At 33.7% G+C, this 17274-nt stretch overlaps 2 protein-coding genes across 4 annotated transcripts; both read right to left on the bottom strand.

Moving 5' to 3' along the window:
• Positions 1-2486: 2486 nt before the first annotated feature.
• On the bottom strand, positions 2487-4109 carry LOC132200288 (trigger factor-like). 2 transcript variants are annotated; one of them, XM_059625644.1, is made up of 6 exons: positions 4027-4109; positions 3890-3964; positions 3753-3805; positions 3508-3666; positions 3161-3349; positions 2487-2928 (listed from the first exon to the last, which is right to left on the bottom strand). In XM_059625644.1, the coding sequence occupies exons 2-6, from the start codon at positions 3930-3932 to the stop codon at positions 2554-2556; spliced, it is 819 nt and encodes a 272-aa protein (XP_059481627.1). In that variant the 5' UTR covers positions 3933-3964; positions 4027-4109; the 3' UTR covers positions 2487-2553. The 2 variants fall into 2 exon arrangements, with proteins under 2 accessions (XP_059481627.1, XP_059481628.1); XM_059625645.1 differs by having other exon boundaries at positions 3753-3787; positions 4027-4096.
• A 1315-nt stretch (positions 4110-5424) lies between these two features.
• Positions 5425-6876, bottom strand: LOC132200405 (uncharacterized). Of its 2 annotated transcripts, none has more exons than XM_059625845.1 (2): positions 6671-6876; positions 5425-5673 (listed from the first exon to the last, which is right to left on the bottom strand). In XM_059625845.1, the coding sequence occupies exons 1-2, from the start codon at positions 6827-6829 to the stop codon at positions 5470-5472; spliced, it is 363 nt and encodes a 120-aa protein (XP_059481828.1). In that variant the 5' UTR covers positions 6830-6876; the 3' UTR covers positions 5425-5469. The 2 variants fall into 2 exon arrangements, with proteins under 2 accessions (XP_059481828.1, XP_059481829.1); XM_059625846.1 differs by having other exon boundaries at positions 6713-6871.
• Positions 6877-17274: the final 10398 nt, after the last annotated feature.

Below are 17274 nucleotides of genomic sequence, written 5' to 3'. Positions count from 1 at the left end.
ACAGGCAAACGAAAAAATAGTGATTAACACAGCTAAATTATTAACCTGCTGTCAATTATATCAAAAATTTATACTTTAAAAATTTTAAATGTGAAAATATTATTTCTTTACCATGTTAAAAACGATTAATGTATTTATTTTTAAATATATTTAAATTAAAAATTAGATTTAAATTTAAGTAAAATATAAAATTAATATATAATACTCAGAAATTAATATTAAATATTTATAAATTACAAAAAAGTTTGAAATAATTTTTTAAGTTTTTATTTAATATTGTTTTTTATTACCAGCCCTTCTCAAAAATTTAGTTTCAAAGGATTGATTATTAGGTTCGAAATGAGAGCAACTATGTCCCATACGTGAACTCATCCAAATAAATTAAAAAAACGAAATTCATTCTGACAAAAATAAAATAATGATAAAATACACTTGGTTGTTAATAAACGCTTTTGATCCTTGATATTTTTATAATAAAACAGCTTTCCTTACACTCCTTTTTTAAATCGCACGATCAAAATCTTGGGAAAAAATGCGATTTGTGATAAATGTCAAAAGTACAAACTGCTAACAAGCAAAACATTTTTTTTTACAGCACTGCTTTTTATGGATGGCCAATTCATGCCTATAGGTTACGCACTAAACTAATTATATACATTTCCCAACATGCAAATCTCTATTTAGCATCTCCGTACTTAAAAATAACAAAGCACTCGAACGTCCTAATCCTTTCCGCGATAAACAAATTTCTCCAATCGAAGAAGAAGAAGAAGCCACTTAATTTTCGCCTCTTATCAACACCCGAACCCATTCGTTTGAAAGCAATCTAGGTTATCAAACCAGATGTTGCTGCTCTATAAAAATATAAAAACTTACAGGCGGTAGGCAGAATTGATTACGTCCCGTTTCTATGTGTCGGCGTGAGTTAGTTGCGGCGACCAAGGTCTGGGTCACAGTGAAAGTTTTACACCTTGTTAAAGACTTGGTGTCTATTGTAATAACTCATTTATTTGTTTGAGCCGTAATGTGACGAGCGTTGTGCTTTTAAGAGCTGAAAGGAGATTGGCAAATTTGCACACTTGATCTGCGCCGTCTAATTTAATTAGGATATCCATCAGGTCGAATGAAATATTGCCCCATAGGTTATTGGTCAACTTTCGCAACTTTTTTTTATTCCGCTGCGATCAGTCGGAATTTAGATGTTTTCGCTAATTAGAATTATAAAAAAAAAATACTGCTGAGGTGAAAGTTTAGAAATGTATAAAAAATAAAAGTTCCAGCTGTTGACAAGTTGGAGCATTAATATGAGTAATCCTCGGTAATTACATATCCGCGGCTCAGGTGTATTATGAGGAAAGGAGTAATAACACGCTCGCGCTTGCAAGGCGAGCAATATGGATCTCGGTTTACTAGAAAGAAACTCGGTACATACCACATCATAATCACGCAAATAATGTCAATGTCGCGGCGATAAACGTGAGCCTGCGGAGGATTTGCAGTTCCCTGCGCTGGTAATTAAGTAATTACTTATGCGAGTGTGCTTACTACTTAGTTTGTGTATGACTAATATTTTGAGTGATTTCACATCATGTTCTGCGCCAGTGGGTTTTTTTTCAAGAAAGGTTACCGTTCCGGATCATGCAAGCAATAAAACTTTCAATATGTCGATTTTGTTTCTGTTAAGGAAGAAATTATTGCGTAATGTTATTTCATGTTTTTTTTTTTAAATTTGAAAAATAAGGAAATTTGTGAACTATCTAAATTTCTCCTCTTTCTTTGATACATTTCGTTTGACGTAGCACACAGACCTAAAAAATGAATACAGCAAAAAATGATTATAGCACGTATTAAATTTAGAAATATTTTTTATGTGAAAATGAAGGAAATCCGATAACGAAATTTTTTATCTCATTAAATTAATATTTTATGAATTTCAGTTCAGCTTTATAAATATTGATCTCAAATATATTTCCAAAGCGTAATTAACAAAGATAAACGAGATGAAAAAGAGAGACAATTTTATTTTCTATTACTTAGTGAATTTTATAGGAAGTATATAATTTGAATTATATTGCAATTGCAGCTAATTGAGTGACAATACAAATTTATCAGCTGGTGCTTGTTAGAGTTGTCACATGCAAATGCGATTAACAGGTTATATTATTTTTTGCTATGAACAATAAATATTCCATTGTTGTTGCTTTAAATTTCAAATTCAAATTATCTTTTTTGAAAAATTTATAATTTGATTCTAAAACTTGCAGTACTGATTCAATTTATGTTATAAAAAAATTACACGTAAAATACAGTGTAACTATGATTCTGAAGTTTATTACAACATAACCTTGGTTCAATCAAATTGCCCAGTTGAAATTTCATTAATAGTCTAGTTTTAAAATGATTTTATTTAATTATTTTGAAAGAGAAATTTCAAAATTAGATAGTTTAGGTCAAAGTGGTAGTTTTATAAAATTTGCAAAACATAATTTTTATTGCGAAAAATCTCTTGAGAGATATGAATTTTTATTCAAAAAGCAAAACATACAGAAAAACTCAGGCTAAAATTGTTTTCTTGGAATCGGCGGTTTTGTTGTCCGCTAAAATTTCATCGCTGTGAACGTTGGGGTCAGTGAGGCGTCCGGGCATCTTGAACGCAGGAAGACCGTAGTTCAAGTCCAGCCTTCTTGCTATCCCATCTTTGATATTGTGCTCTCCAGACTCGCTTTCGAGCTCTACAAAATCTTCGCCAAGTAAATCTTCCAAGCCGTATTCTTGCGGCTCATCAACTTCGGCTAACAACGGAGGCAACGGCCGACTGTCGTCCTCAAAAATTTCATCCTCGACTTCTTTGTTTTCAACTGACCTTCGCCTAATTGAGTGACTGGACTTTTCTGTGGTCTCATCGTCATCTTCTTCTTCGTCTTCGTCCTTGAGCATATATAATTAAAGTATTATTTTAATGCAATTTTATAAATTTCAATTTCAATTATTTATAATTCAAGTATATTCTTGACTACAAATGTTGTTTTGTAGCTGAAATATCTCTTTATTTAAAAGAAATAAGCTGCCTTGAAATTAATTGTATAGTTTAATTTCATTTTCTTTTTTAATTTGCGAGTTCTTTGAAAAAATAAATAAATACTTTTTCGGTATTTCATACCGATTTTTCCGAATCTTCGTCATCATCATCTTCTTCGTCGTCATCATCGTCGTCGCCATCGTCCTTGGAAGGCTTTTCTGCAGCATTGGCAACACTTGCAGGCTGAACATTTTCAACCGACCTTCGCCTAATTGCGTGTCCAGCGTCGCTATCAGTTTTCTCGTCCTCATCCTCGTCGTCGTCATCGTCCTGATAAAAATTTTTAGTGTCTTTTTTTTTACTCATAGATTTTTAGAATTTCCAGAAATTTATAAATAAAATATTGCCCCTTTAATATTAAAATATATATTCTAAAATTTAATTTTAATTTGTTTGATAATTAATTATGGAAAAATCTTAAAATATACCATCTTTTCTGAATCATCATCATCATCAGCTTCTTCCTCGTCATCATCATCTTGTTCTAAAACATCAGCAGCTTCATCCACACCCTTGATATTGTTAGGATCGGGTTCTTTGTGGCCGCCGATTTCCAAAGCCCATTCTGGTAGCTTGACCATACCTTGCTAAAAAAGAATACAACTGTGCAATTATTTTGCTACACAATTATCAAATGTATTAAATAAATTTGAATAAAATAAAATTTTCTTACACTTTGGGCATCATACATTGGAATCCCGGTGGAAACTGTGAGGGACACCAACACTAAAATAATTATTTTGTGGAAATTTAAAAAAACAAATTGGAAAGTATATGCACTGAAAGAGGGTTATAAAAAACAAGTCGTACCGAGGAATGCAAGTTTGAAGATCAACATTGCCTTGGAACCCATCGTGAAATTAAAACGGACTTTGAAGTTTCTCCCTGTATAAATGAAAAGTTGGGTATACTTTTGAAATTAGGAAAATCTGGCGTTGAAAGCGCACCTGTTGAACTGCGAGTGGCGTTGATGACTTTCTGACACGGAAAATGTTCGCGCAGGGAAATTTATTGTAACGGCAGGCGAGGGACGATAAAGTGACAACAGGTAAAGGGAAAACGCAGCACCGAAACCTGACATTTTTTGCTGATAACTCGACAAGCAGGAAGTAATTTCTCAGAATTTCACATCAAGCCTTCACATGCTAATTAGCCAGGGGGAAATTACAACTTATGAATAAGCGTAGGAAAATTGGCACTTTGACTTAATGAACAAAAGTTGCCCTTTTGGATTTTGGAACAGATAAGAAGAATTTAATCGTTGATTTGAAACAAAATTCCCTTATATTGATTTATTAATTTTTTAGCAATATTAAAAATAGTAAATAAAATGTCCTTGAATTTATCATTCCAATTTATGTGTCTGGACGGAGCTTGGAAAACCTTGAAAGATAATTTTATAATGAACACGAAAAAGATTTTTGTGCTGAAATTTATAAAAAATATCTTTTGGCACGTTTTCCAGACATTTTCAGTTGCTATGCAGTGCTACATATAAAATTTCAGTTTGCCAGGTCACGCAGGTAAATAATTAGAGGTTGGAAACAATGTGAAAAGAAAGCAATTTAGATACCGGTGGAAAATTAAATGCTTTCGGCATGTGAAAAAGAGAAACCACTTCCGTTCTCATTCTATGCACTATTATAAGAAACCATTTATTTTTTTATATTTTTTATTTGAAATTTTAAAATAAATTCTGTTTTGACGTATTATTTTGTTTTCAAATGCCTATTTGTTTTGGAGAATTTAAATAAAAAAAGTTACCACACCTGACAACAACGCGTGATATAATTTATTATTTATCCTTTGAACTTGAGTTTCTCTTTGTTCCTGCTCTGCGTTCCAGCTTTTAGGTTGACAATATTAAATACCTCATTTGGCCCTTACATCCAGTGCCATATTTCACACACCCTATATGCTCTGTGTCCTTCCAGCAGCTGCTTTCCTCGTTTGCATATTTCCTAATTGAAGTGTCAAAAACAAGCGCGCCGGCACGGAGGCGTAAAATTAACACGAGCTCAAAAACTAACAACACCTTTCTGCGTTTTACGAAATTTTTTAAAATTTATGTACCAGATTGTTTATGGAGCAGTGAAAAAAGTTTATACTTGTTTATGTATTTGAAACAACATTTATATTTGTAAGGAATTTTTTTATGATAAATCACTAAACGTTTTTGATTAGACTACGTAATTTTCAGAAAATGCTTTGTATTAAAAAATTACATTTTTTAATTTTACATAGTATTATTGAAACCAAAATTTTCATTGAAGATTCAATGCATATTTTAATATTTCCATACTATAAATAAATGGGATAAAGGAGAGAAAAACTTAATTGTTCCTAATTTTTAGAATGCTTCAACTTTATTAGATTTTTTTTTTTACTCATTACACCGGTATACATGGGTGTGAAGTCAGTTTGTAGGATGGACACACGTGGCACTTTCCGTTATAATATTTATAAATGGATCCCCTGCTCACGCAACGCCAGTACGCGGCTTCAGATCTCCTGTAGCGAGCGCCCTGCTGCACCTCTTCAAGCATCCCTTCGACAGCCTGATCCTCATTCAGCGCGCTTTCGTCTTCTGACACCTTTCAAGCCAAAGCACAGGTCAGTTGGCAAGGGGTCGTGGATTTATTTGCAAAAAATCAGGTGAAAAGAACACAAAATTTGACGGATTTTGGCGTGGAAAAAACTCGGAAAAGTCAAAAGCTTTCCCGGAAAAACGCTACTGTAGTTTCAACTTAGAAATGGAATATCTCGGGTTCTAATTGAGATACAGAAATGCGGCTAGCACCAAAAATTTTCTTTTTACCTCCTCTTCAATCCTGAGGGGTCAAATAATCCAGAGGTCAAAGGTCAAGGTCATTTTTCAGGGGTCACAAGTACAAAAAAAATTCTAGCAAAAATATGCCACCTTCGATTGGGCTGAAATTTTTTTCTAAGATAGTCCTAACATGTAGGAACAACATATTAAAAATTCAGAATGGCATATTTTTTAGATTTTTTATAAAAAAATCACAAAGGTAAAAAAACGTGAATTTTTTGTATTTTGCCAATGGTCGGATATTGATTTTTAGAATTTTTAAGAAATTTTTTGAAAATTTAGGAATTTTATGTCAATAAATAAATAAATTTACCCATTTTAGATACGTACTTTCTCAAAATAAATTTTTGATCATGAGCAAAATGCGAAAAATTCACGTTTTTTTACCTTTGTGATTTTTTTATAGAAAATCTAAAAAATATGCCATTCTGAATTTTTAATATGTTGTTCCTACATGTTAGGACTATCTTAGAAAAAAATTTCAGCCCAATCGAAGGTGGCATATTTTTGCTAGAATTTTTTTTGTACTTGTGACCCCTGAAAAATGACCTTGACCTTTGACCTCTGGATTATTTGACCCCTCAGGATTGAAGAGGAGGTAAAAAGAAAATTTTTGGTGCTAGCCGCATTTCTGCATCTCAATTAGAACCCGAGATATTCCATTTCTAAGTTGAAACTACAGTAGCGTTTTTCCGGGAAAGCTTTTGACTTTTCCGAGTTTTTTCCACGCCAAAATCCGTCAAATTTTGTGTTCTTTTCACCTGATTTTTTGCAAATAAATCCACGACCCCTTGCCAACCGACCTGTGCTTTGGCTTGAAAGGTGTCTTCTTGCAGTGGAACGTCAACGGCGGGAGCGGCGAGGCCGACGGCCACAACGGCGGCCAGCACCAGGACAGCGAAAACCAAACTCGACTTCATACTTGCAATTGAGAGAATGCGTGGAATTCTCGGAAGACCTCCACCTTATAAATACTCCTTGATTGTGGAAAACAATAAGAGGATGTTTTTAGCGAACACTTTTTCCACCGCAAAAAAGACAAAGTCGAAAACCACACACCACAATTTCACATGAAAATAACCCAGAATCAACACGATTCAGGATGAATTTTTTTTGAAGAGCAAAAAAATAAACTCTTTTATTGAATTATTATTGATTTTTGACATGACTGATTTTAAGACACCTGTTGACGCATCGACTCAAATTTAAAAAAATGATATATGTTTTTTTCGGTGCAAATACGTGTAATTAAGAATCAATGTCAATGTGCTGAAATTCGCTATTTTTATTTTCAATTATTTACATTAAAACTAACATTTTTTTGTTTACATGTTTGCATGAAAACTTTTGGGCTGATATCAGTTTGAATGAATTGACGATTCTTTGGAAATTTCAGATTTTATTGCATTATTAGTGTCATAAAAAAACCTAATACGATCTTATCTGGCACATAGAACACGATTTACTCGAGTCATCACAGAATTTTCAGAAATTATTTCAATTTTATAAAAGTGTGACTCAAATATAAACAGTTCATACCATTCCTGCGATGACTTGCCATTAAATGGTGTTGAGTCCACTCTAAATTAATCCTCTCTTGATATTATAGGACCTAGTATATAAAGCTTTTTACTATTATTAAAAAGTTGTAAAAATAATATCTAAGATTATTATATTTTACATGTATCTTATTTTTATTATATTTTATAGTTTGTCATAATTTTACAAATTTTAAATTAAACTTGCGTAATTAATATATTATTTATAGCATTTTTAATTAACTATTGGTTGCCTGAGCATTGTAGATAAAATAAAAAAATATTTAAAATAGCGCCTTCACAATTATTTAACGCATTCATAGAACTATCACTTCAGATATGAAATGTTTTGGTCATGTTGGAGTCTGGAGAATTTTATTTCATAAATTAAAAATAACCTCTAAATTATCATGGAAGTTGATCACATCAAGTTGGATTAGCAGTTTCATAATTACTATTTTTTACAATAATTAAATGAGAGACATTAATTATTAAATATAATTTAAATAATTGGTGTGGGTTAAGCGCCCTGGTCAAATCTCCTTTTGATGTCAGAGGCGTTTTAGCAGACACTTATCTCTGCTTTTTGACCCAATTTTCGTATGTTGAATTTCAGGACAAAAAAAAATGAATTTCAAATGCACAATATATATGCGTGTTTACAAATAATTTGTTTAAATAAACAATTTTCAAATTTTTTTGTTGAATCTAAAAAAAAATCGTAATTTGAAAATTCAGTTATTTTTTGCAACTCGCCCTTGAACAATATATGCATCTTTTTATTCGTTACTCCAATATTCCTCCACTCACTGTTGTACTCAGAATTTCAAAAGAGGACCGAAATCATTATTTATTTTCCGTTTCGTAATTTGCGTGTAAATATCAGTTACACAATCAGGCGGGAAGAGAGGAAGTGGGCGCGCAAAATTGGCGTTACATGCGCTGCTCGGGAGCGTTTTCCTTGGTATTGCGTCGGCCTTTTGTTGTCGGCTTGGGTGACGGAGCACACACAATTGCACGCTTAATCCGCAATAAAACACTCGCGCGCAACAAAACCCATACCCCTGGCACACACGCCACCCGCGCCGCACAATGATGGAGCACAATTGTATGCTGCTTCTTATTCTCGGGGAGAGAGAAAGCATAGGCAGAATTATTCTCGCATTGTATCGTCCCAACTTCGCTGTAATGCTGGGATAAAATTACTCATAAATAATCCAACCGCGTGCGTATTGTTGCACAGACACAAGGTTGGACCGAGTATGAAATATGCGAGTGTGTCTTTTCAAAAACGGGATAGTCTCTAACGCATATTGACCTTTGATATTTTTCTATGCATATCAACTCGCAGGGTTAATTGTAATCAAACACTGTGTTCGGCCATCAGAGTTAAAACGCTGCTCTATTTCCCCTAGATAAAAAAAAAATATAATTAATATTTGAGAATTTTCGCTATTTGAATGATTTAATTTTATAATTAATATTTCTTTCTTATTTAACTCTTAAATTAAAAAATAGAAACAAATTTCTTGTTTGATTTCAAGGAGTACTGCTGTTTTTATCAATCAACGAGAAAAAAAAACAATTGAAATTGAAGAATTAAATAATTATTACAAACATACTTTATTTCCGACAAAATAATTTCCAGTCATTTTATTCCAACTGATTGCGTTCCAACAGCTTCTCTAAAATGCTAAATAATTGCAACATTTCCTTCCACCGATTAAATTTCCAACCATTTCCGGTGACTCGACTATGTCAACAACTGAAACTTGGCTGATAACTGATATTTCTCGTACAAAATATTGTACTTATATATTAATTTTTTTATTATTGTTGTTTATTTGTCCAAATTGTTACATCACATTGTTTACAAACAAATTGTTGAAAAACATTTATTTTGGAAAAAAGAAATTGTTGGGACAAAACGGCACCACCACTAGCAAGAATTTTGCTAAAACTTCCGAGGCCAAAAAGACCCCATCCGCCGCAGTGAGCCTCAAATTTTCTTATCCATTTGTTTTATATTTTTAAGAAACATAAATTTGAGATATACATGAACACAATCTTTTGTATTTTGAGCTTAACTTTGAAGCAAAATTTAATTTTCTGATAAAAAAGAAAAAAAATGAAATATTTTAGCAATTATATAAATCAATATAAATAAAATAAATCTTTCTTCAATAAATGAACTTCAAGTTTCAAAAGCTTGAGCATCTCATCAACTCAGAAGGTTAATTGAGGTTAACTTTGGCTGATAGTTTAAGAAGCTTCCGTCAAAAATCCGCTCACTATCTTGAGTGGGTTCTTTCCTGCAATAGAGTTATAATCGCCAACTAATTGCCCAACAAACTACACACGCGTTGCACGATAAGACTATTACTCGCGTTTATGCTTTCCGGGGCTTCTTTAATTCTGCAGCAGGCAAAGATCACGAATTAGACCCGCCAACATGATTACACTATGAGCTCCCTGCGGATGCAGAGCGGCGCAGTCCTAGGTTTTCGCATTCAGGACGGTATTGTGTGTCCTCTTTTAGACTTTATTACATTGTGCATGAATCAGCCTCATTTGCCTCATTCAGCCTCACATGACTTTTCTTCTTCTTCTTTACTGAAAAAAAACTCGCCGACCCGGCGGAAAAGGAAAAGACCCTATTTTTTCCGCTATGCTGCGGTTATTCTCCGGCCTGTGCCAAACAAAACTGTTGATTTAGTCTGCGGCGGGGCAATAAACGGAGCGAACTTTCGCCGTCCATAATTTAATCGCTGACTTTTGCAAATCCACGCGCTGGATATATTGAATTAATACGCCACCCAAGTCGACGTGCAAACAGCGCCGGCGAGGCTTAAAACAACACCAGCGAGCAAAAAATAAAGAGTTTTAAAACAAGCTTCGCGCTTACTGGGTTTTTTTTTTTTTTGCAGACCGCGCTGGCATATAATCAAATAAAATACAATGAAACAAAGGTTTTCTGAATTAAATGTTAATTTTTTTCAAGTTATACCTACCAATATAGTTAAAAATATTCAAAGCTTCTTCTCACGATTATGTTAAGTACAATGTGCGTGACAAGGGAACTCGAAATAACTATTTCAGGCTACAATTTTCAAGAAGAATGAAATAATGATTCGAAAATTACAAACATTAGAAATATACCGGAAGTGATTTACTTTTGAATCAAAGAGCTTTTTGTCTTCTTTCTGAAAATGATAAATCAAAATATAATTGAATCTTAATTTTTTTCTTCTCCCATATAGCAGCTGTAGTAGTATCAAAATAATGAAGATTTAAAACACTTATTTCACTTTCTTCATAATCTGTTTCATCTTTTTATTTGAAACAACCTCACTTGCAACATTTATTTTCACGCTTATTTTTTGTGAGATAAATTTATCCTTTCTGCCAAGTTTTGCTTTAAGTTTTAGATAATTTTTTTTTCTAATTAGTGCTTATTTTATTTTTAAATAACCGAAAAACTTTGAGAACATCTACAGATCCCAAACTCTTTAAATGTTCATCAATATCAATATCATCATAATTAACTAATACTGCGTGTTGGCTGTAGTTTAAATTTTTTTATTTACTAATATAAATTTGCATAATTATGTGATATCTGGTGAATGAGGGTCAAATGTTTATAAAAAGATTAAAAATGTTCAAGTTTTAATAGAAAATAAATTATTTATGTATAAATATAAAACAAAAACACAAAAAGAGTTTATGATATAAAATTTTTATGAAATAATATTGTTATTATAAATATTGTAATTTTTTTTCTCTCTCTTAATGTAAATAAAATGAAATAACTTTGAATGTATGATCGATGAATCTCGATATGGGCAGCTAATGCCTCTGTGATATCAATAAACATCATTTGCAACTAAAATTAATTAAATTATTTTGAATTTGGCAGAGCAGATAATGAAGGAATTTCAGGAGGAATTCAACATTTTATTGCAGCCTCACATAACTCTCTGACATCTGACGTAAATATTCAAATTTTATACGATTGGTATTTTGAATAAAAAAAATGAGAGGATAAAAATCAACAACTACCAGAATTTTTTATTTACATTGCCAAAATTGAAAATTTGAACAGCTCATGAACGATTTTCCGATTTTAATCTAAAATTAATAATTGATGTTGATTAAAAGATATATCATTACACCAAAAATAAATCAACTAGCAAATTATATTATTTCGCCCTCAAACCATTTGATTTACACCTGCCGAGTTTTCCAAGCAGCGTGTCGGGAAGCAGCAGGTGCGAAAATGGCAAAGGTCACTCACCTAATAGCCCTCCCGCCCGCCCACCCGGTTGAGTCGTGCAGAGTCCGCGAGCGAAACTCACTCACTCGCACCCCCGCTCGCGACAAAAAGCACACTGTCATTATTATTGATGGAGTAGTCCTTGGGCGAGTCACCCGCCGCGGCTGCTGCGATTTCAGGGGTTGGCGCGGATCAGCCGACGCTCGCACACCGATAAACCCGTTGCGCCCTGCACCGCGCCGGTAAAAGGTTAAAAATGTTGCGAACGCCCACCTTTGCCGACGTCTCGCTGATTGCACTTTTTATAGCGCCCGACTGAGTCCATCTGTACCTGTCACCAACGCTAGCAATTGATTCGAACGATGAGCTAATGAATTTTCTTTTCTATCATTAAATCATTATATAATTTTTGTGGGCGCTGAATTGCAAATATTATTATTGAATAGTTTCAAATTCAAGTGAAAATTTAATTTATTGTTTGTTTTTATAATGTAATAATTCTAATCTCATTAATATATCACATACGGACAAACATCAGGATTGGATGGTGCATGTAACACTTCTATACTTAAAACTTCTGATTTGTTTCAATTTATAAAATCTTATAAAAAATTCACGCAAAATAGATTATAATCACAATATAATTAAAAATATATAATAGTTCCATATTTTGCTACGTAGTAAATTAAGCTGAACAAAAATAAAAATAATAATTATATTAAAAATTAACTTTCTTTAAATATGTATGTAATTTACAAAAAAAAAAAACATTATTTAATAAAAAATGAAAAGCAATTTAATAGTTATGTAGCTTTAATCTTATGCAATGCGGTGCGTATGCAACACGCTCGACTGCAGTGAGCCCCAGGTTGTATATTTTGTGCCATTCAGGCGTTTTAAAATGATAAAAAAATGTGTTTAAATGTTTATAAATCAACAAATTATTATTTTGCTTCAAATTTTGTAATATCGTAATTTTTTCTCATCTTTTAAATATATTCAACAACTTTGGTCTCTCCTGCATGCTTTATTCAGATTTATTTGCCAAAATAAAATAATAACAATGTGAATTCTCGGTGCACGAAATCAGCGAGAGAGAAAAATGCAAAAATGCCAAAGCCCTTGGGACCGGATGGGCGACGCAAATCCGCTACGACACACATTTTGTTCGTGTGCTCGAGTGAAGAGAGTGGCGGTCTGTCGCTCGAGCAAACTCCATCCAAACTGATTGAAATGGGTGGATTTGAGGGACGGATCAAAACTCACTGCACGAGAGACATGATGGAAAAGAAGCAACACCGGCCTGAGCTGAACCATATGGCGCATTGTGTGTCGAGTGGACACTGCTGAGCTACATTCGATCCGCACCCGTCTTGTCATTGTTTGAAAAAAGATATGAAAAAAATGCATTTTTTTTCCACATAAAGATTTCTCTGAATTTCGCTTAACAGTTATTTTAAGTGAAAAAAAAATAAAACAAAATATTCAGATAATAGAAACATAACTTTTTTTATTATTTTGCTGGCCTTCACTGGTTGCCTTTATTGTCATTATTTGTGGGCGGAATTACAAACAGAATTATCCGGGTACATTTATAACTTAATATAACAAAAACAGACGATATTTGAGATGATATAATTCATTAATTAATGAAAATTCTGAAAATGAAAAATTTCATCAAGCAATTCCAGGTAATTGAAATTAATTTCAAAATTTCTGTGTATCTAATTTTTGTTGATGCCAAAGAGTTTTCGTAATAATTTCCAATTGAAATTGATCATTCTGTATTTATTTTCCTTTGGCAAAATAAACGAAGGGAATAAATGAGTGCGATGATAATTCACGGATTATGTGTCAGTCGCAGGGTGGGAGTTGAGTTCAATTAATTACCCAACTAATGGTATTCTGACAGCACCTGTCGCTTTCTTCTGCAATCGCCGATAATTACCAACGATCATGATTTATGCAGGCGACTCTGCCACTCGGCAGAGACAAAATCGATAATAAACACACAGTGTTCGCATATCAATCTCTGTTAATTAATTCAAAACATGCGTTCAATTAATTACCATGAAAACAATAAATGAAACATTTTTCAGCAATCGTAAAATCGCTCACGTTAATCCTCGGACGCTTCTAAATTGCCCACAGACGTCACGGCTGACGTCGTATTTTATGCAAATCTGCCGGAACGTGCCCAAGAATGGGTTCCTCCGTTTAATTAGTCCCGACCCATTGAGCATTCTCGTTTTGTGGCAACAACCCTCAGGATCGCTGTTTGTCCTGGGAAGCAAATCTCTCCGACCAAATGCATTTCCACCCACGCGGATCTCCGAATCTAATCCTGACACCAGTTGCGCAGGGAAATATAATTGTGATTTAATTACTTGAAAATATAGGAAAGCATTCAATTTTCTTGGAATATTGCGTATTTTGTGTGACTAATTTGTGAAGAATAAACAATGATAATAAAGTTATGATAATTGCAGCAATTCATTGAAAAACAAATTTTTTAACCATTTTATTTCAATTTCTAGAGTTAGTTAATAATAATAATTATTATTATTTTTGTTTTTAATTATGAAGTAAAATTTTATTAATAAATTACTTTCCATTTTAATTGAAGTGCACGTTTGAGATATGGATTTAAAATTCTAAAATGGTAAAATAAAAATCTGACAATAAGACAAATTTGATTTTGAACACAGAAACGTCGTTTTTTATGTACAGTCACATATAGTTTCAATTACAATGTCCATTAACGTATTCCTGAATATTCACTGTCCAACCCAATTTCATCATCCATAAATTCACTAATTCAAATTAGATCGGATACAAGAGAGAGAAAATCACTAACAAAAATGAAATGACAGAACAAACAAAACAGTCCTGAAACATAGCTCAATGTTATTTTAATATAATTGATGATGTAAAATTAATGCGATGGGCTTATAAATGCTGGTATAAAGGTCTGAAGCTAGTAGAATTAAAGAACTTTTATCGGAAAAACACGCCTTTATTTTTTTACATGTGGATTTTTTCTCCAGGATAAGAAGTTTGCATCATTTTGATCCCTCTTAGCATCGATTTTTCATAAATTTTTTACGCAGCAAGTCGGAGGGGGTGTTTTATTTCAGTTTCCAAATTACCACGCGTGACCGCAAATGGGGCATGAGTTTTTTTAATCAACGCACCCTCTTCTTTTTTCCAGTCCCCAAAGGAGCAAAAGGGCTAAGCCGATGAAGATAATTTCCACAGAAACCACACATCTCTCAAAAGGTCGTGCAGATTTTGTCGATCTATAATTCCACGAAGATCGCTTTTGCTCAAATCTGTTGAGGAAATTCGCGGAAGAGCCGCCGACAATTGGCTGCAGCTCAAGCTGCGCCTGCTCGCTCGGCTGGCAAATAACTAACTCGCTCGCCGCGATTATTATTATATTCCCGCAGCACAATAATGCACTCGACCGTGCCGCGGCGACGAAGGGTTGTTGGAATACAAAACGCCTTTCTCCAGAGCTGCCCACGGCCTCCTTTTGTGACGGGGGTGCCGCCGCAGGGAAAAGGCGAAGATCTCGACCGCTTTATTAGCGCCTGCGTTTGACACGAATTTGATTTTTTGCCGCACGGGTACAATTTTCAAAGGCGCTTTGTCGAGTCCCAGTGGTCAGCGCTGCGCCTTTAATGTTGAAAAGTGAACGAGGGGATTAATTCTTAGCGTGTTCCTTAAAGTTGCGCAGATTGAATTGCAAAAATTTACGCTACTTTTCACTCTGATAATTCCAAATAATTTTATTTTTGTAGAAGAAGTTCTCAATCGAGGGTTGATTCATGGTTTGAATAAATTTAAATTTGGCTTCTCCTCGATGTGTTTTTCGAGTTTTTTATTGTTTAAGAAAAGTAAGCAGGATATAGTTTTTCCTTAAACAATAATAAAATCACAAAAACCCTCTGAGGAAAAGCTGAATTTAAATTCAAATTCCCATGAATTTTATTTTTACTTGTTTGTATAATTATTTAATTTGTACTCATTTACCTGTTTTAAGCATTTGTTAGAATTATATAAAATAGACTAAATATTAATTTTTTTAGAGCTAAATTACATGCTAAAAGTACAATTTTTAATTTGTTTTTGTAAGATAATTTGGAGATTTAAATACTCTTGAAGATTTGGGTTCATTAAAAAAAGTGGCAAGGCATCAAGAAAATAATTTGCAATTAAATTTATTAATCCGCTGGCTACACTTCTTAGCTTCAGGTTTTTGGATTTTGGTTTATTTTTAATTGAAAAGTTTAAAGAAAATCTTTTTTGATTGCAGAATGGTTTGAGAGTCATTAATTAGAATAAAATAATAAATAAATAAAATTGAATCAATACATTTAACGTTTAAATAATTTTAATTTAATTCTTTCTTTTCTTAATTTTATTCTACTGCAAGCTATTTTCAAATATCCAAGAATTTAAAGATTCATATTAACCATTTTGAAAAATTTGAAATTTATTTATAAAGCTATACTGATTGCCTATATGAGTTCCTTATTAATCGGATCTGGTTTCCAAAGTATTCCAAATCCCCACACAAGAGAATGGCAGAATTAACAGATGAAGCAACATCTCAGTTGCTGTCCACCTCTTGAAATGCGATTATGTGTAGTAAGTACACCGTATTTCTCTCTCCACACTTGTATGAAACCTTTTCGGCTCTAATTCGATCAACCTGGTCGCACCACTCAGATTCAATATCAACGTGTGTACCTATCTCCTTACATACAGAGAGGGTGCGATCATCCCTTGCACAGCACCCTGGCGTGAAAGAGTGGTGTCGTCGCCGTCATCAAAGCGTGTGACGTCATCCTAATGTGCCTAATGGCCTAGTCGTCAGTAGTGCGAGTCCGACAAGAGGACTCGGACAGAGCTCAAACAATGCACACACTGATGAGTACATAAAAAAGGGTGTACATAAAGAAGAATTAAATGCAGCGACTACCCTGCTCGACCACAGAACGAGGAAGGGGACCACCGAGGGGAAACCACAATTGCAAGTGGACATTGGGCTGAACGCAGAGAGAGAGAAACTCGTCCAACCACATTTTGTTTGAGTTTCAATGTCGCTGAATTTAATAGGTCTGTGGGGAAAACCTAATTTAAAACTTTGAAAGTAAATAAATTAAATCATTTTCAATTTTAATTAAAATAAAAGAATTTTTCAAATAAGCAGTTAATTTATTTTTAGCAGGGTTTCTGAGCACAAAAATTTTCAGGTGCTCAAATTAATTTGCTCCTGCTCCTGCTCACTTCTAAAGTGCTCCCTAATTTCTGCTCCTGCTCCTGCTCACCTCAGGAGTGCTCCCCTACATCTGCTCGCGAGCATGCTCCCTTTTGGGGTGCTCGCGAGCAGATGCTCGCGAGCATGCTCACTGAAGGAGTGCTCAATGCTGCTCCGAGCAAAATTTTGCTCCCGATTTGCTCCCAAGCAGCGTCATGCTCATATTTGATATTATAAAAAGTCGGCATCATCGGCATGCAAATTATTGATTTATTCTGAAAAAATATT

The sequence above is a fragment of the Neocloeon triangulifer genome, unplaced genomic scaffold, assembly GCF_031216515.1.
Source record: "Neocloeon triangulifer isolate White Clay Creek 2 clone unplaced genomic scaffold, ASM3121651v1 ptg000014l, whole genome shotgun sequence".
Classification (NCBI taxonomy): domain Eukaryota; kingdom Metazoa; phylum Arthropoda; class Insecta; order Ephemeroptera; family Baetidae; genus Neocloeon; species Neocloeon triangulifer.
The sequence above is the reverse complement of the archived record's forward strand: the minus strand, read 5'-3'. Positions and strand labels throughout refer to the sequence as shown.

Bases quoted from the DNA above. Each gene is read 5' to 3' on its own strand.
- LOC132200288 (XM_059625644.1), bottom strand. From the start codon at position 3,932: ATGGGTTCCAAGGCAATGTTGATCTTCAAACTTGCATTCCTCG. The intron at 3,350-3,507 runs GTATATTTTAAG...AATTTTTATCAG, and splicing joins ATGATGATTCAGAAAAGATG to GACGATGACGACGACGAGGA. The intron at 2,929-3,160 runs GTATGAAATACC...TATATGCTCAAG, and splicing joins ACGAAGATTCGGAAAAATCG to GACGAAGACGAAGAAGAAGA.
- LOC132200405 (XM_059625845.1), bottom strand. From the start codon at position 6,829: ATGAAGTCGAGTTTGGTTTTCGCTGTCCTGGTGCTGGCCGCCGTTGTG. The intron at 5,674-6,670 runs GTGAAAAGAACA...TTGGCTTGAAAG, and splicing joins ATTTATTTGCAAAAAATCAG to GTGTCAGAAGACGAAAGCGC.